The following is a 24,536-nucleotide window of genomic DNA, read 5'->3' as shown; positions in this document are numbered from 1 at the left end:
TTATATTTTCGCAGGGAAGTTTGTCTTTTCCAAGCTGTAAGTGAAAAGCTGTGGCAGCTAAATGGGCCTTAAATGCTGCCTTGAAAAGGGTCTGCATCAGAATGCACCTTTTCAATCACATGACAGATTCCTTACAAGCATTCAGTATCATTTTTGATTAACTTTCCCCCTAATATGAGAGGGTATTGCTGTTAAACTTGTCAGTCCTGCAGAGGAAATGCAATTAGAGGACAACAAGCTGGCTTTCGTTTCAGAGCCTGCACTGCCAACAGAATTGTTAACTAGCTTCCAGTTGCAAAATTGTTACAGCTGGTGATGGAGAATCAGAAGAAACTTTATGGTGAATTTTGACGCTACTCAGCAGGGCTGACTGGAACAATGTGTGAGACAGTCCATTTGAGGAAAATACTGGCAGTGCTGCAAGTGGGGCACTGAACTTGATCATTTTAAAAGTGATTTTTCAGAGAGGAAGGGTGATCTTGTGCTCTGATTTGTGATTTCTAAAGGATGAAACACTTGCTTACTCAGTTGCAAGATACAGGTTATTCCAGAATATATTCTAGATTCATCTGCCTCCCTTGGGATGTCAGTATGAGAAGGGGAGATGCTGACAAGTGCCTTTTCTCTGCTCACTGAGAGGTGACAGGATAGGTGAAAGGACCGCTCCTACTTTCACTTGATGCTCTTTCAAGGAAAAACTCTTTCCCTTTCAAGGAAAAATGTCCACTCAGCCTCCTCTGCCTGGGCTCCCAGTTGCCAGTTCTTGAAAGCTCTGACTGGTCTGTGCCTTGGGTTGAACTGGGCAGGTCCTGTGGGTGTCAGGGAAAGGAGGAGGGCCAGCAGCCAGGACTGTGTGAGTGCAGTGACCAGCAAATGCTGCCAGATGGGCCCTCTGCTTCCTCAGAAAGAAGGTTTGGAGCTGGTTCTGGGCTTGGAGCACCCCGTGCCACTTGCTGTGATGACACCTGCCTTTGAGGGCTGTGGGGATAGGACAAAAAGCTGCAGGAGCCCTTCAGCACACACTGTGGGGGCTGTGCTCCCTCCCATTTGGTCACAGTGCCCTTGCCCCTGTCTGCCTCATGGCCGCAGAGCTGTTCCCTGCAGTTAGATAAAAAGCTGATCTAAAATGCAGGGGCATAAATCATGATTATGCCCCAGTTCAAAAAATCCATATGAGTCAGGATCAGGGGTGACTCCTGCCAACCCTTGCAGTCATTTCCAGAAGCAAATTCTGGCCTTTCTCTAACAGAGAGAATGGCAGAAGGAGCTCATAAGTGATATTAAAGTGCTCACTGAGCCTTCTTTTCCCTCCTCCTGCTTCTTTATTTACTCTGTCAAGATAGGTTTCCTGAGAAAGACAGCACAGCAGCTGGACTTGATTATTTCCTTAACTTATGCAAACCCTGGGGCTTGTGAGAGGGAAGGTGGGCAGCATGTGAGGTTTTAATATACATTTACCAGAAGTTAATGAACAAGCACAGAACCTTGAGGGCACACAGCAATGTTGTCTTTAATTTTATTAAATATTTATGCAGCTCTTTTCTTCTTTGGGGCAAAGTACAGCTTCTCCTGAATATTTTTAATTACAAAGTCCCTGCCAGGCATTTTCGACTGTGCAGGTCGGACCCACTGAGAATGATTAAATTGAGTGTTGAGAGAAAGAGCATTAGGGAATCTCCAAGCCATTTAAAGTAGCTCACAAAATTTTTGCCCTCCAAAAAAGAACAGTAGCAGCCTGGGCCATTGGGGACATAGCACAATTTTGTCTCACCAAAGCTCTTCCTAGAGACTTTCTGTTGTCAGTTCAGGCTCTGAACAGGGGAAGGATAAAACTCAGAGTGTCCTAAAGGGTAGAGAATTCTTTCAAGACAGTGCTTTCTGTAGTGTCTGTGTTTTCACAGAGATTTAGCATGTTGGCATTTGTTAACTTGCTGCAGGCAAAAATCCAGAATCTCTTTTTATTCGTCCTTTGAATCCAGCCTGTCAATAAAGACTACACATTGAAACCTGATCCAGACCCTATTAAAACTTATGGAAAGCTTTGGATTAATCCTATTTCTTCATCATTGTATTGGCACACAAAGGCAGCTGTAAAAAGAAGTTTTGGATGTGGTTGTGTACAATTCCATTCTTAGGTGGTCCAAGGAAGAATCAATACCCTGGATTGCCTTCCCTGTGGGACACAATACCATGTAATCTTTAGACTACAAAGCTGGTTGTGTTTTAGTTTAGTGTTGGAAAAACATCAGCTGGTTTTTTTCCTCTTGGGCAAGTCACAGCTTAGCCAGGGAGTCTATTAACATACATAAATATACATACTGTGGCTAGTTGCTCAGGAAGTGGTCCTAGTGTTTATATTCCTAGCCACTGTTGTGAAAAAGTGACATTAGATCTTAGAATTAGCCTGGTTCATTCTAAAAGCAAAGGCTGAAAAAAACAAACAAACAAACCAAAAGAACCCAAAAAGTGACATTTAAGTCAGAGATTGATAGAAATAGAAACAAACAATACAATACTCTTTCTGAATCTCTGTCATGTTTTGTTGCCAAATGAAGCACAAGTCCTGCAGTGCTCTGCAAGTTTGGTAGTTCTGCTGCTGTGGGGATCAAATGCCCTCAGTGAATTGTGTTCCTGCATCTCATACCAGTCCAGCGCTTTGTCTCTGGATGAGCCCAATCCATGATGTTGTGCCATCCCAGCAAAGAACCACCAACACACACCTGCTCTGGGGACATCACCTAAAACTCTGGGCTAACTCTAGTGGAGGCTACAGTGGTGGATTCATGACTTCTCTCCACAGTGACTATGGATATGAGAGGCACAGCAACAACCAGTGCATCCCAGCCTTCTGGTTCAGCCCATCCTCCCTGTCCAAGGATTGCAACGTTGGACAGAACTACTGGAACAGCACTGGGTAAGTGCATCTTGCAATCTGTCTGGTTTTGGTGACTGCAGCAGACAAGAGAACCTGGATAGTTCTTTTTTTCTCTGCATCCCATTATGGTCTTTTTCAGTCTTATCCATCAGGTGGTGTTTGCAACAGCATCTGTATGGAAAATTGCCTTGTTCCTCAGAGAGAGGGAGAAGCACGTTAGCATAAGTGACACATAGATATTGCATTGCTATCAAGTGATGTGTGATCCCTGGAGCCTAGACTTGGAGCTCCCCTTTGTTGCAAAATTAAAACACAAATCAAAAAGGTCTGCCTGAGAGACAGCTGAACATTTAAAAGGATAGGTTTGAGGTATTTCACATTGTATTTTATTGAACCTCTTACTATCTTACCGCTTCTATTTATATCAGCTTCTAGGAAGGCTCAAATGAGCAATTTTTAGTCTCTTTTATGTTTTCTTCCTCTGCCATTTTCACTTTGTACATACAATGCCTTGCATTTCAGACAAGCTTCATGAGCTGGTTTCTCCTGGTCTAACCCAGAACAGATGGCAAGTGTTGGTTTATTATGGCAGCATCAATTTGCAAATGTTCTACTATCACGCAGGAAATGCTGTGAGACTTGAGTTTTGCTGTTTAGCCAACATCTTCCAAGAAGAGCCAGGAGAAAAACCCATACCTCAAATCATTTTAAAGCTGAACTGCTCAAAGCCCTTGACATATTTTTTCAAGTGCCCTCTAGTCCAATAGAGGCAGACAAGACCTAATAAATGGTATCATTAAAAAGCTGGGATGCAGGATGCACTCCTGCAGGCTTTGGGTTGGAGGAATTCTCTGCCTTTTAGTAAGGCAGAGTGATTCACCTCCATAATGTGTCTCTTCTCAGTGATGCTGCTGGGAATCTCTGGAGAAGGTTCAACTGTGATTGGTTTGGCTTTCTCCTACTTAACAGAACATTAAATTTCTTTGAGCCTTCCTTTTAGTGAGGGGATCGTGCAGGTAGTTAACCTTTGAAAAAACCATGCATTAATGTGGAGGGACAAAACAAAAACAGAACAAAGGAACTTTTCCACCACTGTCTGAGCCCAATGTCCTTTGTTCCTGTTCCCCAGGTACCGCAGGATTGTGTCTAACAACTGCACAGATGGCTTGAGAGAGAAGTACATGGCCAAGATGGAGAAATGCCCTGGAAAAGCACCTCGGGGATTGCACATCCTCACCTCTGATGGGAAGCTGGTCATGGAGCAGGGGCACAACGCCACCTTCATCATCCTCATGGAAGAGGTGTGTTAGTGGTCTCAGTAAACCTTTCTCTGTGTGACAGGACTGGCATTCTTTTCCTTTGCTTTTCAAGCTGCTGAGAGGAAAATAGTAATCAAGGGGGAATCATGAAATGGTGAATGGTCCTGAGATTTACGAGACTTAAGGAATTCAAGAGAATTGAAGGCTGTAGTGACACATACAAGCAGGTCATATTGGTTCACACCAAAGGTGTTTGCTTATCTTGTCTATCAGTGATGATAATTCTGAAGAAAGATAGATGTGGTCAAAAAATTTATTTCCCCACTCACTTCTTGCTGCCTCCAGTAAACTGCAGTTTATGGAGTTTATGAGACAGAAGTGGTGTTTCTGTGATCCAAAATTCTGTATCTGGATGCCAAGCTTTAACTTCAGCTTTTCTGGGAAAGGTTAGGAGCAGTGGGGAACATGTTCTCATGGGGAGCAATGAGGGACATTGTTATTTTGCAGTAGGAATTGATTCTCCTCAAAGCAGCTCTAGCCCCAGCCCTTATCTATTGTAGTTATCTATTGGAACAGTTCCCTCTGTAGCCAGCAGTAGCATAAGTGACACCAGGCCATGCTGCTGCCAAAAGCATCAAAAAGTTGAGGCTCTTCTGGCCAGGGACTGAGGTGGTGCTGGTTTTTGTCACATTTTCTGCCCTGTGTATGTTATTTTGGAGCAGTACCTGGAGACAGCTGAGGCAGACCACCCACACACAGACACATTCTCACACTAGATTAAATTCTCATATAGTAGCTAAGTATTTCAGTGGGACCACACTAATCTGACAGGGCCTCTTTACTACTTCCTCAGGGGTTCATGCATGCTCTGCTTTTATACAAGAGGGATTTTTTGTCTGCTTGCTGCTTCTTTTCTATTCTGCAGACTTGACATGGTTAGACAATTTGTGTAGACACTATGAGTGGGAGTTCAGAAAAGAACAGATATAATCTAAAAATTAGGAGTCAACTGGTAATTTATTAAGGAACTCAAGCAGAACTGCTGCATATGAAGAATGATAAACAGATGGGGAATAAGGCAGCAGTCAAGGTAGCTGAAGAGTGGAATCTTTGCAAGGATTTAGAGATTGAAGAGGCAGCTGAATAAATATGTGAAGGCGTTCACTCTTATGTCTGTTGTTGAGAAATAATGGTAGTTAGAAAAACATTTCATTGAAACAACCTTTTTTGTTTTTATCTAAAGGAAGAGGCTCTTTGGAATATGTCTCTGTAGATGAACTGTTTATTCCACAGAAAGTTGTGTGTTGAGTTTGTTTCATAAAATAATAGAATTTCAAGAAGAAAATAAAAGGAACATTGAGATTTTGGACAAAGCTATTCCAGTCTTTTAGTGTGAACCTGAGAAGAATTGTGACCAAGGATTTCTTTATGACTTGGAAGAAATAATTTCTGTAGAGGTCTTAATTATTACTTACCTTGCTGCCATACAGATTCATTCCTGGCTTTCTCCACCTTTTCTGGTCAGTCTCTTTACTGGTGGTAGTTTAGCACATATGTTTACACTTCCCTTCTGAGCCAGAGAGCAGCCTGACCAGCCCTCCTGTGGGTGCATCTGTGTGGTGTCCATTCAGCTGTGTCAGACTCACCCTGATCAGCCACCAGCCCTTTCCTGCCTTCTAGTGCACACCCTCAATATATGGAGGTGACTGATCTTTAGAGGTATTCAGTGGTAAATGAAGACTTCATAATAGTTAATCAAAACCTTAATTTCTCAGGATTTATAGAATTAACTTCAATAGGATTCTTTACAATGATATTCAAAATACATGTGTGGCGATGACTACAGACAAATAAATGCAGAATGACTGATGGCTTTTCTGTGTTTTCAGAAATATGGGGCTGGACTGAGATTTGGACTGTATACATGCAAGGGAACATGAGGAGATAACCTTTTTAGTCTTTTTAAATCTGAGTTTGATTTTGATCACAAAGAAATACTAGACTGCCAAATAGCTGTTGTGGAGTTGTGTTCTTGACCACATCTGTTCACTGATTTCCATACTCAGAGCCAATCTTGGTGACAGCCTTGTTCCCTTTCTGTTATTTATGGGCCTTAAAGCAAAAAAACACGCCTCTTGAATATAAATGGATAGCAATGATTTCTATTTCCTTTTGAAATGCCTTCATTTCCCTTCTATTTCCATTTATATTTATAAACTCCAGAATATCTGTCATCTCTGCGTGGGACTAACATTCTTGGTTTAGTATTTTATATACTGGATACAGAGGTATGGAGAGGAGAAAGAAAACATGATTAGTGTGATGGGCAGCCTTTACAATGAAGACCCAGCTCATAATTGGGTGAAAAGATCATCTGCCACTGTTTAGTCATGACAAATCTGTTCCTGCTTCTCTGCGTGAAACGGTCTCATTTCAGATAGAATCATATTGGAGAGGCAAGAAAGAAGTAGAAAAGAGAATTGCCAGGCAAGGGAGATGAGCTGCCATGGTTGGTGAAAGAGATTTCAGCCTGAGGTCATCAGTGATGAATCCAGCCCAGATCAAATTTTTATCCTCTGTTCAGTATCTTCCATATGAGATGGACTTGGGGTCTTAGTGCATTCCCTTGAGAAGTGGTTTTGAAAGGTTTAACAAGCTGTGGGAGCCTTTCTATCAAATAACTGAATATCTCAAGAGTGTCATTTTGCTCCTGCTAGAGACTTTTTTAGAGTGACTTTAAAAACTCTCTGTCTAAAGCATGTTATTGACTACTCAATATAATAGGTACGTTTTAGTGTCACCACCATTTTAGTCCTTTCTGATTGCTCTTTGGTTTATACTGAAGTTTTAATGTCCAAGTGGGGCAGAGGTGAAAACAGTGCCCTGATCAAGTCAATAGCCAAAACTCCCCTGGCTCCCTGGCAGGGGAATAATGGAGCAAGGAGGAAGAGAGAGCTAACATATATAATCAAATACCCATATTTCAAAAACGACATGCAATAATCCTGACTATGTGAGTGTCTGAAGAGCCCAAGTATATACTCAAAGTAAAATGACATCTGAAAAATACCCTTCCTGCACTCTGATTCTTCATGCAGGTATAGTCTATGAGGAGGATAAATTCAATGGGGGCTGCTAAGGTCCTGATTTTCTACACATGGGACCTGCTTCATTGTGGTCTGGCTTCTTGTATGTTCTCCCTGTGCATTTACAGCTATAATGGGGTTTATGAGACAACTGTAAAATATTTCTGAATTTCCCATTAAAAAAAGGTAAATTTAAGAGCAGAGATTTTAATTTTTGTTTTTAAACTTTCAGATCACATCCTCAATATATGTAGGGATTGACTTCAGCCCTTCAGGGCTAGGAATATCTCCAAAATATAGTGATATCTTCTTCACCCCCAGTGAATACAGTGCAGATCTTTGATGAAAGGAAATTACTTGGCACAACACATCTTATATATATGCAGAAAGCTAAAACTACAGAGATTTAATCTGAGTTGTAGTTTTATTTCAGTTTAGTGAAATCACTGCAGTGGGCTTTAGCTTTGTTGAAATTAGCCTTTTTTTTGTGTTACATTAGTCAGCTGGGGCAAGTATAAAATAAGGCTCCAAGAAACTGAAATAACAGACACTTCTACAGTTCAACTACAGTGATTTAAAGCATGATTTAAACTAAAATAGTGCAACTTCTGTCCCCAGACAATAGCTGTGGTGCTGGAATTTCTTGTCTGTTTTTCCCTCCTTCATTTAATAACTGTCATTGACAGTAGTCCTAGAAGAGATTTTCTCATCATCTGCTTCATTCTCCTGTGTATCCAGGCCCTGTCTCTGTGTTGACTGACATTAGACAAAAAAAATCTGTCAGTCCTCAACATGGGACTCAACCTGCATAAATTCAGCCATCCTGAAGCTTCATGTCTAGCTGAAACTGGTCTTCTAAACGCTGTATAATCAGGGGAGGATATTTGCAAGAGATGATTCTAGTCACCTGTTTTAGCTGCCTTAGGATGAGGTGTTGGTCTTTTGCTGTCTGTGTCTGGCCACCTTGGGGAATGACAGAACAAAGCTCGGCTTTTTTTCAGAGGTTACTCCTTTATATCTGTGCAAGTGGGATGGAGGGCAATATAAATCCTTTTATATCAGTCCAGTTTCCTACTCCAGCCTTCTCTGTTGCAGGGCGATCTCCAAAGGACAAACATCCAGCTTGATTTTGGAGATGGCATTGCAGTGTCCTATGCCAATTTCAGCCCCGTGGAGGACGGCATCCGGCACGTGTACAAGAGTGCTGGAATCTTCCAGGTGACGGCGTTTGCAGAGAACAGCCTGGGCTCAGACACTGCTGTCCTGTTCCTGCACGTGGTCTGTGAGTACTTCCACCTGCCAGATTCCTTGGGCCAAACTCTGACGTCCCTCGAAGTCCCTGCAGCTTCAATGGAGCCCAAGAATAGATGCAAACCCACAGACCCAAGTGTGCAGCTCATGCTCTTCCAAAGGCTTGGGCTTCTAGGCACTCCTCTAACTTGTTAAATAGCTTTTATTGAATGAAGGGAAAGGGAAGGATTTTTTTAAAACAAGTATATTTGCAGTTCTGAGAGTTATGGAGAAAAGGTTGAAAATGTCTGTTGGGTTTTCTGAAAGGCTCGGAGACCAAGCAGCATATGAAACAGAGTCTAGATATCTATTTTCAATACATGTCTCATTCCAAGAGGATTAGATTAAACTACTAAATTTTGAGTCACTTATTCAGAATTTCAGCATTTACAGTGCTAATTTAATGAAAGAGAAGCATTATGCTGAGCGTGCTTCCTGAGATATGAATGTACTGAGGACTAATGTGCTGCTCTTCACATTTCATGTGTTTGACACGCATCCCTGATGTTTCTGTCCTGTTTGGTAGATCAATGCAATTTCTCTCGAGCTGACACATGAGAAAACTCAAATATAGAGCTCTGAGTTAACTTCCCAAAGCCACAGGAGAGAGCAGAGAGTGTGGAATGTAGGATGAGACCAAAAAGAGCCCAGTTCTTTGATCTACTCTTAGACTATTAAATCTTCTGTGTTCAGCTGCACCCCATCAATTTTGCCCCTAATGGTGATCATAGCCTTGTCTGCTTCCCCTCTTTACCTGTCAGAATGTCTTACATCCTGCCTTTTGCTTGAGCTTTTCTGCTGAAAGGAAGCACATTAGAAATTTCCAAAACTCAAGAACTTTTTCTCCATTTTAATTTCCAGCTCCCTGTAGGAAGGAATAAATGTTCCTTGAAGCTTTTATTATGCTCATAATTCCCTCAAAGTCAATCATGGGTGCACTTAACAACCTGTTATTAGAGCATTAACTGTTTTTTCCTTCACCTTGGGCCATTAGCTGACAAAAGTGATGGTTACCTGGTAATAACAACCAGATTTGTATGGGTTATCTGATTTTTCTCAAAGGAACTACTTTTTCTTGGTGAGGATTTTTAAGCACAATGCAACAAGGAACAATTCTTTGGCCTGCTTTTGCTGCTCCACCCTTTTTTACATCAACCTTTCAAATCTCTCCTTTGACTTTTATGGCATTCTTAGGTAGCCAATTTATTATCATTATCTCTGGGGAAATATTTTGCAAGGATTTACATTCATGATAATGCTGAAATAAAATGACACCTCAGAAAAATTTTAATATATTTGGAAGTACTGGTCAGTGTAAGAGGTTTGACCTTGAAGTCCAAAAGTACAGAAAAATATGCCTGAGAATCATTCTTACTACACAATCACTCTGGCACTAGGATCCTGTGCTAAAAAAAAAGAGAGGAAAAGGCTCCTTGGCCTCAAGCAACATTAATTTTCTACCCTGCAGCTTTATTAGCAGCCAGTTAACTTTTCAGCTTTCTGGAATCTGCTGACAAGCAGCTTAACTAGAAATTTAAAGGAAGCAAAGATATTAGTGCTTTTCTTCTTACATGCACTGTCACAAAATATTTAGGGAAATCTGCTGTTCTTGCAAACCCAAAGTACTTCCTGCAGTCAGAGTTCAGGAGTCACTTGCTGATAGAGATCTCTTGGGAAAGAGGGGAAAAAAAAATATCAAATTTTAAGGTGCCAAAAGCAAGAATAAGGTCCTTTTGTGCTTGGAGCTCTATGTTCCAGTGGTAGAAGAACAGCTCTTGCTTTCCACAATCTTTGTAATTCAAGTAGATGGAGAACTGATTAATGTCTCCATTTTGTGCTGAGAGGTAACACAAGAGGATTGTCTCAGTTAAAATCACCAAATTTCCTGCTTCCCAGAATGAATGTCTAACAAAAAAAGAAAAGATTATGACTTTTCTTATTTTGTCCTTTCCATCTCACAGGGATAGTCTGTCAGTTTGCTGTGTTTTAAAGGTACTGCCCAGACAGTAACACTGTCTGATGGGCAGCAGTTATCAGCTGAAATTCAGCACCAGCAAAACCAAATGATAAACAAGAAGAAACACAATGGAGATAGTAGAAGCTTTAAACAAACTACCAAACAAAACCTCAGTGTTTTTTACACATGTTGTTTTTTCTAGAGAGGATCTGCCTTCTGAATTCAGGGCTTCATGCCCTGGATTTATTCTGGGCATTTGCATTTATTAGATACAACTTTGCATTGGTACTTTGTTATTTTTTAAGTCTTTCAGAATCAAGTGCTTCTGACAGTTACATGCTTTGTTATGCCAATGCACACATCTTTCAAGTGGTTCCTGATGTTTTTCTTTCAGTTTCAGGGGCAACTGACTCCCCAAAGACTTCCTAAGGTCAGGCCTATATCAAAAAGATACCAAGGATTTCCAAAATCATAAGTTTTTATTTTGAAGACCTTTTAAAAAAACTGTTTAGGTTATTTAATCAAGTTATAAATGACTCTTATATAACCAGATTTAAGCCATTTTGGCTAAAATGATTTTCCCACAAATCTTAGTAGCTCAGTGGCTATATTTTCAAGAAAAAACCTTCTTTCTCATTTGTGTCCTATCCCTTTCTTGTGTCCTATCCCTTTCTTGTGTCCTACCCTTTTGGCTTTCAATAGCAATTTCACTGCATAATGCAAAACCAGTTCATTGTTTTTCTACAAAATGCATTTAAAAAAATTCTTCTAAACACAGTGCTGCCGCTCTCTGAAAATTAGCACTATGGAAAATGTGCATAATAGTAGGGGGAAAAGTGTTTTTAAATCTGATTGTCTTTTTCTGTTTTCATTGACTACTGAAATTCTCTTTTATTTCTAAAATATAAATAGACTGTCGCTAGACTTTCACTGCTGACAGAGGACTTTTGATTTATTTAAAGGAAAGATCCTTGCTGTTCACAACTGTGCAGGGAGGATTTAACTCAAAGCCTTTAATAATGAACTCTCTTCCCACAGGTCCAGTGGAGCACGTCCATCTGAGTGTTCCCTTTGTTGCCATCAGAAATAAGGATGTCAACATTACTGCAGTAGTTTGGCCCAGCCAGGCAGGCACACTTACCTACTTCTGGTGGTTTGGCAACAGCACCAAGGTACAGGCACCCTTTGGTTCATTTTTTCTTCCTGAGCTTGTCACAACAGTCAGGGAACTCTCTCAGCCATAATAAAAACTTCTTGCCTTTCTCTGTTTTGTGTTTTAGTTTTTAACTTGGCTGAAGAGGGTTGTCATTATCTGAACTTCAACCTTTGTGAATTTGTTTCCTTCTGTGTTGTGTTGTTCTTAGGAGCCATTACTTTCTCCATCTGGTTGTTATCAGCCCTACTGGGATGTGAAGACCACTGTTATTACCAGCATTCACTTGCAACTTAACTGAACTATATGTGGAATAATGCTGGCTTTCAACACAGTGTTTAAAAACTGCTGGTGTTCACATAACCGGGGGGTTTCCATTATGTGCCAGTGTGCAGTACATAATGCTGGATTCCAACACAGTACTTTAAAGCTCTTGGTGTTCAGATAAACAGCTGTATCTAGAATTTCAAGCTGAAGAGTCTGGCTATGTTAGAGAGGGGGATGAGACTTCTTTGTAGTGAATTTTCAAATGATGTGTATTGTCACTGTATGTATTATAATGAGCTTTTTCAGCAATAGTTAAAATAAGTGAAAATACAGGTTAGCATCATGCTTTCAAATGGAGAGAGCAGAATTGCCTATTAGCTACAGTTTTTATTGTAGACTTTAGCAGTGAGACAGGCACTGTTCTCCATTCTTACAGTTGTGAAATGTACAGCTGTTAATTTCACAGTGTAGTTTCTGTTGTTATTTACAAAAGCAGTTTCAGTCATGTCACTGTCTACATTTGCAATTGAAGGTGTGCACTGAGGTGAGATTGCAGCAGAAAGAAACAGGGATTTTACATGAAATATGGAACTTGAGATAAAAAATAGGCACACAAGTGTTGCAGACATTTTTTCATAGAAATCCTTTCTTTGGGACTTGTTCATCTTCTGGGAAGCTGAGGCCCCAGAAAGAGAATGTAAACAATGATTATCAGCTGCTGTGAGATGCAATAGGGTGCACCTGTGATTGGTTCATGTTCCATGTGTACAATTAAGGGCCAATCACAGGGCAAGCTCTCTGGAACACAGTGACAGAGAACTCTCTTGTTTTTAGATTCTGTTCTATTCTATTCTTAGCTTAGCAGCTTCTGCAACTCCTCTCTGTATTCTTTTTAGTATAGTCATAATGTATTATATATCATATATCAATAAATCCAGCCTTCTGATCATCAAACAAGATTCTCGTCCTTCTCTCACCTGAAGACCTCATCAGGCCACTGTAATACACAAGTATTTTGTTTTCTCTTTGAAAAGCTGCTTAGTTTTAACCTCTTACCCTAGCTGCCAACAATGTCATAGAGGCAAAATAAAAACAGTAAGTGCTGCTTCTACTGGGATTCTACATCCAGTTAGGAAGCTCACTGTAAGAACTCGCTGATTTTTGTGGAAGCAGAGTTGAGACAGTGGAAGAACTCAGGAGCAAAAGCCATTTACTGTAACTTGGCAAGTTGCTGTGCCCTAGCTGAACTATGGCAACCACCCACATATGCACATCCAGTCCATTGCAAGTACCAGGTAATTCCACATAGTTTATACTGCATTGAGATACAGGCATGCACAATCATGTCACAGTTCAGCTATGTTTGGCTCAGTGCTTACACTGAGCCAAACACACAGAGAACCATTAGAGTACATGAAAGATAATTTAGGTATTGATAACTTGATCATCTGCTTAAGCCCTCTGGCGTAGAGTTTTCCTGCCATTGTTTTTGTCCTTACTATAGAAGTTTATGGTGAACAGGGCCTTAAAAAAGATTTTTTGAAATAGAAAGCAATCTAGAAAAGGTAATGCAAAGCAGTGGTGTTTGCTGAAGATTTCCATGCAGTTCTCACAGTGCTTGCTTCTGGGTTGGAAATAGGAACTGTGTCATCTTCTAGTTTAAATCTCAGACCCATTGGCAGCAGAGTACAAGCAGATGTGGATGTGTTTGGGATGGGTGCTTTGGACATAGCTGAACATGGAGCTGATCCTTTGACACCTTGGCTTGATGGTACTCATTGCTGAAATATCGAGGAGTTAACATGGTGCCACTTACCTGTGTCTGAATCTCAGACCCAGAGCACTGTTCAGTCTTTGCAAGCATTATCTCCAGCTACCTCATGGAATGTACTGCAACTCTGACAGAAGTATGGCAAGGGACATAGACATAATTGTTTCAGCCACCTTTTTTCAGAACAGCAGTCTGTATCACATCAAAATTCCTCCTGGGATGTTTAATGTACATGTCAGGTCCTTCTCTGTGCCCACTCATGAGTAAACTATGGTGTTCTGTGTAGAGGTGAAAGATGGGGACACTGAATTAAAGGATGAGGTGTGTAATAGTGTGACTGGTATTATTAGATTATATGTTTTATATCCATGCTGAGGGATTGCAACTTCTTTTCCTGTTCAGCCTGTAGCCATCCCAGGCAGAACTAGATGTGTCTGTGTCACTGTGCAGTCTCACTCTCTGTGCTGGGGCACAGAAGAATGCTGTCTTAGGCACAAAAGTCCTGGCTAAGACTCCTCTACTGCTCTTCCCACCCTGCTGAAACTCCTGTACTAAATTTCTACTGTACTGATTTTTGCAGTATGCCCAAAGGCCAATTTGCCTGGATTAACAGAGGTCCAGTTTAATAGATGTATCCAGCTGTCTAATAGGTTTGAGCAAATGAACCTTAAACTACTTGATTTAATTTAGAGTTAGTTTCCAGGTCTTGGTTCTTGAATTAAAATTAAGGAGTTGGCTGAATGTTAAAACTCCATGATGGAGGTGAAATCATCCATGATAATGGAATGTCCAGCATACACATATACAAAAAGAAAAAAATGTAATTTTAAAGGCCAGACTGTATCCTCTTATCTGCCTTTGCACAGAACTACAACCTGTAACCTCCAGGAGGATTGCTGATATCCCTGCAGTTTGATAGAGGCCCATTCAGCTTCTCCAGGGTCTGTGTATATCTCAGTAAATGTTAGCTAGGCCTGCAGGGCTGGCACGAGCTGATGCCCTTGGACTGTGTGTGCCATGTGATAAGACTTTTTGTTTTTTACTGCTTTTTCAGCTCATGGATGAGGGGGTCTAAGGAAGGTGGTGTTCTAGAGAGAGAGAGAAATGTGTTTGCCAGTCTGGCCTGTGCAGGTGGAAATTTTGATTTGACTATGAAAATGGTTTTGTGACCACTGTTGTGAAGTGCAGTCAGGCTGGCAGCATGATGAGATAACTGTGAGAGCTGGAAGGTGAAATTTGGAAGTTTTCCTTTGAAAACCAACTGGAAGTGTAGTGAAAGGACAACAGCAATGGTATAATGGCTTTATCTGTGCTCTTGGACCTCTGTGTGCTTTTGCAATGGAGATTAGTATCACTGTTTCCATTTTTGTTGTTTCTCTAAATAAGGAGTTATTTCTGTAGACCAGCTGTCAGATCAGTGGCACTGTGAAGGCTGGCCCTTGATTTTCACTTGTGGTGGGTTGACCCTGTTTAGACACCAGCTGCCCACTAAAGCCACTCTATGACTCCCCTCCTCACATGGGCAGGATACATAAAATAATAACAAAATCAGGTCACAGTAATGACAGAGAAACACCACTAATTACTTTTAAAAAACAAAACAGCCTTGACTTTATGATATTAGTGCAATTTATTATCAATCAAATTAGAGTAGGATAATGAGAAATTAATCCAAATCTTAAAATACCTTCCCACATCTCTCCTTTTTCCACAGGCTCAATTTCACTCCTGAATTCTCTGCCTCCTCCTTTGCCAGCAGTGCAGGGAGACAGAAAAAGGGGGCTGTGATCAGTTAATCTCATGTTGTCTCTTCCAATGCTTCCTCAGGGGAAGAGGCCTCCCACTCTTCCCCTGCTTACAGGAGGGAATCCCTCTCACGGGAGACAGTTTTCCATTGATTTCTTCAAAGTGGGCCCTTCCCATGGGCTGCTCCAGGGTGGATCCCTTGCACAGCCACATTCAGTCAGCATTGTCAGCAGGAATTATGCCATGCTTTCAGCCTGGTTAGCATAGCTTGCCAGCTTGTGGCTGCAGCTTGCTCACAGACTCACAGCATGGACAGGGCAATGCTGGATGTCCTCACTCTGACCTGAGCAGTGTTGCTCTGTGAGAGATGAATGGATTTGTGCTCATAAAAGCAAAGACTGGCCCTGAATCTGAACAATATGGATTGTTTGAAGAAGCATCTGCATCTTTGGTTTATTTTCAATTTGAGGTTGGGTTTTGTACAGCAGATCTAGCAGCTGAGCCGGCTGTGTGTGTACAGTGCTGCATTCAACTGCACTCATTCTGCAACTGCTGACTGTATTCTGCTGAGGAGTCCATACAATGCAGTTCAATAGAAGAATATTTCAGGAAACATTTACTGAAATGAGAGAAACCTCTGCCTGTGGGACACTGCTCATAGGATGGTGTTTGGGCCTTAGCAGGATATGCAAACTGGCAGCACCACACCTGTATCAAGGAGCAGGGCCTGGTGGATAAATCAGGTGCATGTTGTGATCCTGAGTTAACCTGACCCTGATTTTGTCCTTTGTGTTTGCCTCCTCCAGCCCCTCATCACCCTGGAGAGCAGCATCTCGTACACGTTCACTGTGGAGGGGATGAACATGGTCACCGTGCAGGTTGCTGGGGGCAGCAGCCTCATCCAGGACACCAAGGAGATCGCAGTGCACGGTACCTCAGCCTTCTGCAATCACACCTCAGGGGGGGAAGGGCAGACTGTCATTGCTGATCCAGAATGAGCTCCAGGAACTTGATAATGCCTGGAGGAACCTCTGATGACAGAGTAGCTCAGATGTGTCATGATGACAAAATCAGAAGTGAATAGAATGGGGCAGCTAACCAAAATTATAACCTCAGCATTAATAGGGTAGCTGGTGTCTCCTGTGCCTGTTGATCTGTTTGTACACCCAGACAGGGAACTACCAGAAATAAAAAACACTTGAACCAGGCTGCCTTCCTTCGTCTTCCCAGCTATGGAAAGAAATAGTCACAGCGCATGATTAGGGTGATCTGAATGCAACTGGTGTCTCTATATGTACAAATGACAGGGGTCAGGAGGGCTCTGGAGAAGAGGACAGAAATTACTCTGTTGTTGGTATCACGGCCCATCTTTCCTCTCATAGCTGGAGGTCTGAGTGTGCCCACTGGACTTGCCCATGGGTATTGTTATATTCTTTCCATATCTGCATGTCACGGGCTTCAAAAGGCACCCTTTGGCAGACAGCAGAGCTTACCCTCTTTGGGGCTTGATAAATCCTGGGTGAAAGGGCTCTCTCAGCAGCTTTGACCAGGACTTCTAGAACAATTTCCACCTTGGCCCAGTCTTTGTTTTCCTTATCCAGTTTTTGGCATCCAGCATTTGAGAACAAGCTTTTGTTTGGACTTCAAGTTTTATTGAGAAACCTGGGTTTCAAATAACTGGGCTACTTTGAAGCTCAGCACTGTGTAGTTTCTCTGTGTGTGTCTTATTTCAGTAATTAAATACAAATAAATGTCCCACTGTATACTCAGATTTAACAGCAGCTAAGTTGATATTTATTGATTGTCTGGCCATGAAATTCAATAGTCTTTAATAATTTGTTAATGTGATTTAGTAATAATTTGACTTGCTGTTATCAAATATTAGGAACCTTCTACTCCATAATTTTGAGCACTGTAAAATGCAGTGTTTACTTCTTGGAAATGTCCATCCTTTCACTAGTTTCTGGAATAAACCTGAATCAAATATGTTTGAGAGTGATACCCACAGGTGATCTTGATCTTTAGCCCCAGTAGGTCCCACAGAGAGCTCCTCACTCTGTTTTTAAACACCTTGGAAGAAATTTTGCCATTCTGTTTAGAAGATCCAGAGTTTTGGGTTCTATTAGAAAACAATTAACCCACTTGGATCCAGTCCAAATAGTCCTATCCAGTGCTGTGCTGCAGACTGACCTGGTCTAAGGAAGGAGTCCTTCCAGCCCTTCAGTCTGGTGATGAGTTAAAGTCTGAATACATAAACAAGTGATGCCTTTAGCAAACATGTCCTCTGATAAACTTGTATCCTCATCTGTGTCCTAGTCAAGTGATTATGGGTCCAGGCCATAATCTAGGCTCTGGTGTTATCAGTGGAGGAGATTTATTCAGGTATATCCTTAATTTGAGATTAACAGAAAAGAATTTGCTCAAAAAATAAAGTGGACATGGTACTAAGGGGTCAAAAGTGAAAGACTTGATATATCTGACTTTGGGTTAAACCTTCAGAACCTCAGAGACTTTCCCTGTCCTCTTTGATACTTGTTTTATTTAAAAATATATTGCACCATCTAAAAAGAATGAACAGTTCTTACAAAAGATGCCACATAAATGGTGTGCTGGCACATCCCTGCTTTTCTGTGGATTTCCTCATTTATACTCTTGATCTAAAACTAGTGCCTTATTTCAAATGATTAATGGTACTTATTTGAAGTGTCTGAGATCAGTTGTGTCAAGGTGAGGCACAGAACATCTCCAAAATCAGAAAGGAGAATCATTTACTCTGAGAACTTTCTTAAGAGTGTGGTTCCCATCCTGGATGTTTGCCTCCCGCTGGCCTAAATCCCTTGTGCACCGCTGCCATAAGGAGTTCAGACTTGGTCTTTGGTGAGACCAGCAGGGAGAGTTGGAATTGGAGAAAAATTAAAATCTGTATTTTAAGTCTAGGAAGCTTTTCTTCCTCCCAGCAATCATTCAGTCAGGACAGAACTTCAAAGTGTTTTGTCAATAGCCATTGCTTGATGAGCCAGTCATTACGACCACTAGGTTCTCCTTTGTTGGGGAATTAACCACTCCTGGTTTCCCTCCAGGAGCGTAAACAGAAAACATAACTTGCAGCAGTTGTTCACTCTGCAATTGTACAGACAGGCCTTCCAAATTTCAGCCAGGTGCTGCCTTATTTGCTGATCAACCTTTTTACCTTCTTGTGAGCAGAATCTGAAGAAGTTGAGTGGCAAAATTACAAAGCCCAGAGGCTTCATGAAGGATCCTCTCACCTCTCTCATTCTCATTTCTGTTTTTCTGGGGAAAGCCAGAAATTGGCAACAGATCAAAACATCCTTTACAAGTACCACTAAGAGCATTCTTTCCTTGAGAGCTCTCTGTCCTGCTTAGTGTTAGCCAGCCTTTTTCTTCCTTCAGCCTTTTCTCACTCTCTTGCTTTAAGATAGTTATGGTCCTCCTGTTGTCTTCTGCACCCTTGTCTGTCCCCTAAACACTGCCCATTTAACCTTCTCATAAATACTTTTTCTATTCCAGAGTACTTCCAATCTCAGCTCCTGTCATTTTCTCCCAACTTGGATTACCATAACCCTGACATCCCTGAATGGAGACAAGATGTTGGCAAAGTCATCAAGAGAGCATTAGCACAGGTGAACATCTGTTTCCTTGTCTGTACTAACATTGACTAGGCTGTTAAAACATACACTTTTTTGACATGCTAGCTTAAAATAATGGGTAAGCACAGCAGTGATGGCACTGTCATTAAAAATCAATAAAAAGCTTCTTAATATGCTGGATCCTTTTACAGAGTCAATCTGTATTGCTGATTTTGTTAAAAGCAATTACAATTGCTTTTATTAATATTTCTGTGTGCTTTTTGCAAATTCTAGATTGTAATACTATCATCATTATCCTTATTTTTCCAAGTTGATATGACAGTATGTACTGTTTTCTATTCCAAACATTTGGTTAATGTTAGTGAGTGTTGTTAAACAGCTGATCCACTTCATCCCAGAAGACAGACATTGTAGTATTCTGGATACATGAGGAAGATATTTTTATCTTTTCCTGATAGTCAGGAGTTCCACATGCAGTTAAGTGTAGCAACTGGCGAACTTTGAAGCTCTATTCACTTTCCAACTGGGGCAAAAAATGAGGATTCAAAAGGAAAATAAACTTACCTATAAAATACAGGATAAAGAGAAACTTCTGTAGTTGGAAGGTACTCTATCTTCCTTTGGGATTAATTAGAATATGTAAACTAGTACTCATGTTCTTTCAGGAAAGGGGACAGAATAACTTATATCAAATAGTCAGGGACTTTGGTTTTGTGTGAAATTAGGAGCTAGATTTAGACAAGCTTTTGTGGGTTTGGCATTCTGCCAAAAATGTATTTCATTGGGGGTTTTTTTGCTTTAGCTACAGTTGTTAGAAATGGAGGCTGATTATTTTTACTGGGAAAGTACATTCCTGCTCAGCTTTTCTCATCTGCAGCTCACTCAAAATTCACAGGTTGTAAGAGTTTCCTTGGTTGTTTTTCCATCCTGAAAAAATGCTAAGTTTATTTTTTTTTAATTGTTCTTCCCTTTTACTTTAGTAAAAGAATCAAGCTTTCAGGATTAAAAAAAATTAATTAGCTTGTAACTGTGAATGGTTACAGAAAATAGAAATGTGGTAGAAGTGGTTGCTTGTGTACCCCACCAGGAATGGGCTGCCCCATTGGGACATTTCAGCTCTGCAGTGAGGCCAGGGGGTTTGAGGTGGGACAGGACCAGAGCGTTGATGGAGCTAATGAACATCATGTAGCAGAGCATTTCTGAGGGAAGGAGGATTCCTGCCCTGCTGAGGATGCATGGCTGGGGTTTGGGAAGAGGGGGAAGCAGCCTCAGTGGGTAGGTCTTGCTGAAGGCAGCTCCCAGAATAGCCCTCCTGGTCAGCCCCAGGAGTGAATTCTCTCTCTGGGGACATTGCTGTTCATGTATGGCCAGTGTGGATCCCTGTAACCTGATAGCAGAAGGTCATTGCTGGCACTTTCCTTCATATTGTCCCTGTTAGCTGCACATTTACCAGTGGTGGCTCTGAGGCAAACTCTCTGGATCTGACTTTGGGTCAGTTATTCTTTTGTAGCAAGGAGGACAATGTAGAACATTCAGATCTGGAGACATGCTAGGTTTGGACTTTGGGTTGAGATCTTTGGGCCCAGGGGTGTTATTAAGTTTACCTTCACTTCTAGAAAGGAAGTAGAGTGCACCTTTAGCAGAAGCTCAGTTTCTGACCCACCAAATAGGCAGAACAGCTCATTAGGACCACAACACCTACAGTGGAACTGGAAAATAACAATTTGATGGGAACATCATTTCTGAAAGTCAGTGGAAACATAAGTAACAAAATAGCAGCTAGAGACCTCTTTTTACTTTCTTCTAGGTGACTGGTATTCCTGATGAACAGATCCTGGTAGCTCTGTTCCCTGGGCTGCCTACTTCTGCTGAACTCTTCATACTGCCCCACAAAAACACAACAGAGAGGAGGAAAAGCAGTGAGGCTGATCTGGAGCAAGTAAGGAAAGAAGGATTCATGGAACATTTATTCCTGTCATATTGTTTGCAGATGGGCCCCTGAAGCTGCACAGCACTGGAAGTACTTACAATAAGTGTGGTGGAAATGGATGCATCTGGGACTGTGGCAGCATAGTTTATGGCATTAAAGAAAATGATTTTCAGAGGAAAGCCAGGATTTTCCAATACCTCACTGAGATATGTCACAGTCTACCCCTAGCAGAGATTCTTCCTAAATCAGTGGAGTGTCCTTTTTACAGTAGTTATGGCCAAAGGAACCTTGAATATGTACTCCCTCTGCTCCCTGGAGGAATGCTAATAAAGGAAGGCCAAAGCAGCAAGATAATATACTGAGGTTTACTAAAAATAAATCAGACACTTCAGCTCATAGATCACCACAACAAGACCTCTTTTTTTTTTCTTCTGCAGCACTGAACTGCCTGTGCAAACTATATTTGGAAGTTACAATATCCATCCATTTAGATAAATAGGTAATTACAGTGATGTATTGCAACAGTGATATGCAGGCAAGGAAAGAACAACAGCACTAGGCTGCTGGAGCTCTCATGTTAGAATTACCAAGTGATTAAATCAGCTCTATAAAGGCAAAGGAGTGAAGTACTGCTGGAAAGGCTGCTTGGCTCTAGTTAATGTTCTTGTATGCAGTATTTTTACGGTGTGCAAACTATGTGTGAGCCCATTGCCAAGTAACTCTTGTAAGTTTGGATCAAATATTAAATTATTCAGAGGACTAGTGAATTTAGTGAAAGTTCTTGTCACCCACTGAGTAAAGTCAATCCCTGCAGAGTAGTTCCTTTGTCCTAGGAAGTCATCAAAGCTGGTCTCTTAAATTTATGGTAGTCAATGTGCAGGAAAGATGCATTGATGTGGGAAAGTTTGAAAGGCTTTTTGGAGGGATGGTCTTGGAGTAATTTCTGTCTTGTCCAGTAGGGTCTACAGTTATTAAAACTTCTTCTGCACAAGCTGTTGTGTCAATATTTCATGTATCAGTGTTATGCTGAGATCTCAATTAGCTTTCTGACTAATTGACTATGAGACCTAAAGCTCCAGTGCTCTAATTTTAGTTGACAGGCTACTCAGTTGTACTTTGGCACTTGTTGTTGCCTTCTGCTTGAGGAGCTCTGCCTGGAGAGTAGGTCATTAGAGCTACTCATTAGCTGTGCCCTGTCCATCAGAACTACTCTGTGGAGACCAGGCATTAACAAACTGAGGCTCTGGGGTGATGGGCTGAGTATGTGCTCTGGGGCAACCAAATAACACATAACAGCTGGGTTGCTGATCTCCCAGTGCAGCAATTCCAGTATATCCAGTCCAAAGCCCCTTTTCTAAGTGAAGGACAAATATGGCAAATTTTCCATTGACCTAAACTGGATTGTCTCATCCCCAATAGCCTATTTAAATAGAAGCTTCATGACAGAATCATTGGGAAGAAAGAAATGTAGGTCTGGACTGCTTATTTAGTTTCATTATCCACCAATGAAACGCCAATATGTCAGTGATTTCCAAATGCATTTGATTGAACTCAAAGGATATTGTGGAAGGTGAAAAGGTCCTTAGTTATTTTCCATCTTCCCATAGACCCCCAAAACACAGGAAAAAAAAAAGGGGCTAACCTTCTGGGTTTGCTTCCCAAGAGAGATATAATATACAATGAGTCTGAGAAGTTCTGTAAGGGAGATTTCCATGCAATGACACCCAGCTCCACCCAAAGCACACAAAGTGCATTTCTCTCCACTTCCTCAGCCCCTGCTGAAGCCAGTAAGAGATGTCAGCCACTATTTATGGCCTTCGTGTATTCCTGAATGTTCTCCAGACTTTGCAATCTTCTATACATTAACTGTTGTATCTCTTCTTATTTCATCAGGTGGTGGAAATCCTTTTTAATGCTCTCAACCAGAACCTGGTCCAGTTTGAACTGAAGCCTGGAGTTGAAGTGGTTGTGTATGTCACTCAGTTAACATTAGGTGAGTGTGGAGTCAAAGGCACAGCTGTGGTTCTCCTGAGGCTTCAGACAACTCCAGGAGAATCAGCCTACATCAGAGCACTCACAGTCTGGCATGTGGCACTGGGCTATGTGCCAATTGAGATATTTTGGTAGAAGAAGGAAGTGTTAAAACCAACCCATCAGGGGCATCTTCATGCTCCAGTTTGTACAAGTATAAAAGGTACCTTGTAAGAGTTCCCTGTGGCTTAATTAACAAAAGCATTGGTGGTTTTTAAGTGTTTTAGAAAACCAGGTGAATGGCGTTCTATTAAGTCCTTATTGAGCACCTGTGGAATTCAGTGGGATATTACTGAATTCATGGATGTTGAATCAAATCCTTATAGCAAAGTGCTTGTTACTGTTATGACTAGCTAGGAGGCTTTAGAGGGGCAAAGCACTCAGGAATAGATTGAGGCCTCTTACAGGAAATAAGTTCCTGAAATTTGACTTCCAAAAATTAGAACTTACTTGAATTTCAACACTACCTATGTCCATTTTTGCACAACGTAACAAACAGTCCACTTAAGCTTTGTCAATCCCTTTACTTTAAAACCAACCTAGTGTGAAGGTCTCAGCTATTGATGAAACAGTGATGGTTACAAAGAAGGTGATGGATTTATTTTTGCCCTTACTTTTTATGACTATCCTTGCAATTGTCTGAAATGTGGGATCTTGTGCAAGTGCCCTTGCTGATAGCCTCTCTGAAAGATTGGGATTCATATCCCACAATAACTTCAGCTTCTTCTCAGAGAGCCAAGAGCTGGGCTAAATCAAGGCTCATGACCTTTCCTACAGGTAAGGTCACTTTCTACCTTCACTCTGTGACTGCTCCTTTGGAACGTGAGTCAGATGCTAATAGGAGTAGCCTGACATGGATTAATTTGCAAAACTGAGAATGTGATACAATGTCTGAGGTCTCCAGGTGGCTGGAATTCTCAAGAATCTGGCTTGGTTCTAGCAAGGCACTACATTTAAATTACATTTGCAGGTATTCTTTCCCCCTCTCCAGTGCAGGTGCTGCATTTGTTTCATGACCATTTCCATAATATTTTGACTTGGATGAAGTGACAGTCTTTCTCACAAAAGAGTTAGAAGTATTAGCAGCAGAATACTGGCAGGATCAAACTGTTAGGTGTGGAAATTTGACAGTGAAATCAGAACTGGCTCTATTTGCATGACTTTGTCCCTATCTTCAGGGTGATGGAAAAAGAATAGAGAGTAGTAAACCACCAAAGCCAAATATTTATGCAAAATGAGTAACACTCAGCTGCTACTTATAATCATTTGTGCATCATTAGAGACTTCTCATCAGACACTTGATCTCAGCACAGTGCTCAGGCCATTAAGATGGTGTGCTCTGATGAGCTCTTGGAATAGCTGCATAAACAAGGTATAGGAATATACTGTATTTAGCCAGCCAAAATGTCAAGGATCAAATTCTCCAAACTACATAATGTATTGTGTGATTGAATTCAGGATTATTGCTTTGGGCTCCTCCACGTTATGAAACTGACTCAATTTAAAAGTCTCTAAGGTCCTGTACAAGGATGGACCTTGAGGCTTTTCACAAGGGTAGATCCC

At 41.2% G+C, this 24,536-nt stretch overlaps 1 protein-coding gene across 1 annotated transcript in view; it reads left to right on the top strand.

Annotated features, from left to right (window-relative positions):
• LOC134421857 (VPS10 domain-containing receptor SorCS3-like) overlaps positions 1-24,536 on the top strand; it is a 267,518-nt gene that overhangs the window by 233,237 nt on the left and 9,745 nt on the right. Inside the window, exons 17-24 of the mRNA XM_063163236.1 lie at positions 2,801-2,914; positions 4,005-4,176; positions 8,316-8,502; positions 11,506-11,639; positions 16,211-16,334; positions 18,933-19,045; positions 20,820-20,951; positions 22,836-22,935. Coding sequence (XP_063019306.1) covers positions 2,801-2,914; positions 4,005-4,176; positions 8,316-8,502; positions 11,506-11,639; positions 16,211-16,334; positions 18,933-19,045; positions 20,820-20,951; positions 22,836-22,935 — 1,076 coding nt within the window. The remainder of the gene's footprint in view (positions 1-2,800; positions 2,915-4,004; positions 4,177-8,315; positions 8,503-11,505; positions 11,640-16,210; positions 16,335-18,932; positions 19,046-20,819; positions 20,952-22,835; positions 22,936-24,536) is intronic.

This window comes from Melospiza melodia, chromosome 9, assembly GCF_035770615.1.
Source record: "Melospiza melodia melodia isolate bMelMel2 chromosome 9, bMelMel2.pri, whole genome shotgun sequence".
Lineage (NCBI taxonomy): Eukaryota > Metazoa > Chordata > Aves > Passeriformes > Passerellidae > Melospiza > Melospiza melodia.
The sequence above is the reverse complement of the archived record's forward strand: the minus strand, read 5'-3'. Positions and strand labels throughout refer to the sequence as shown.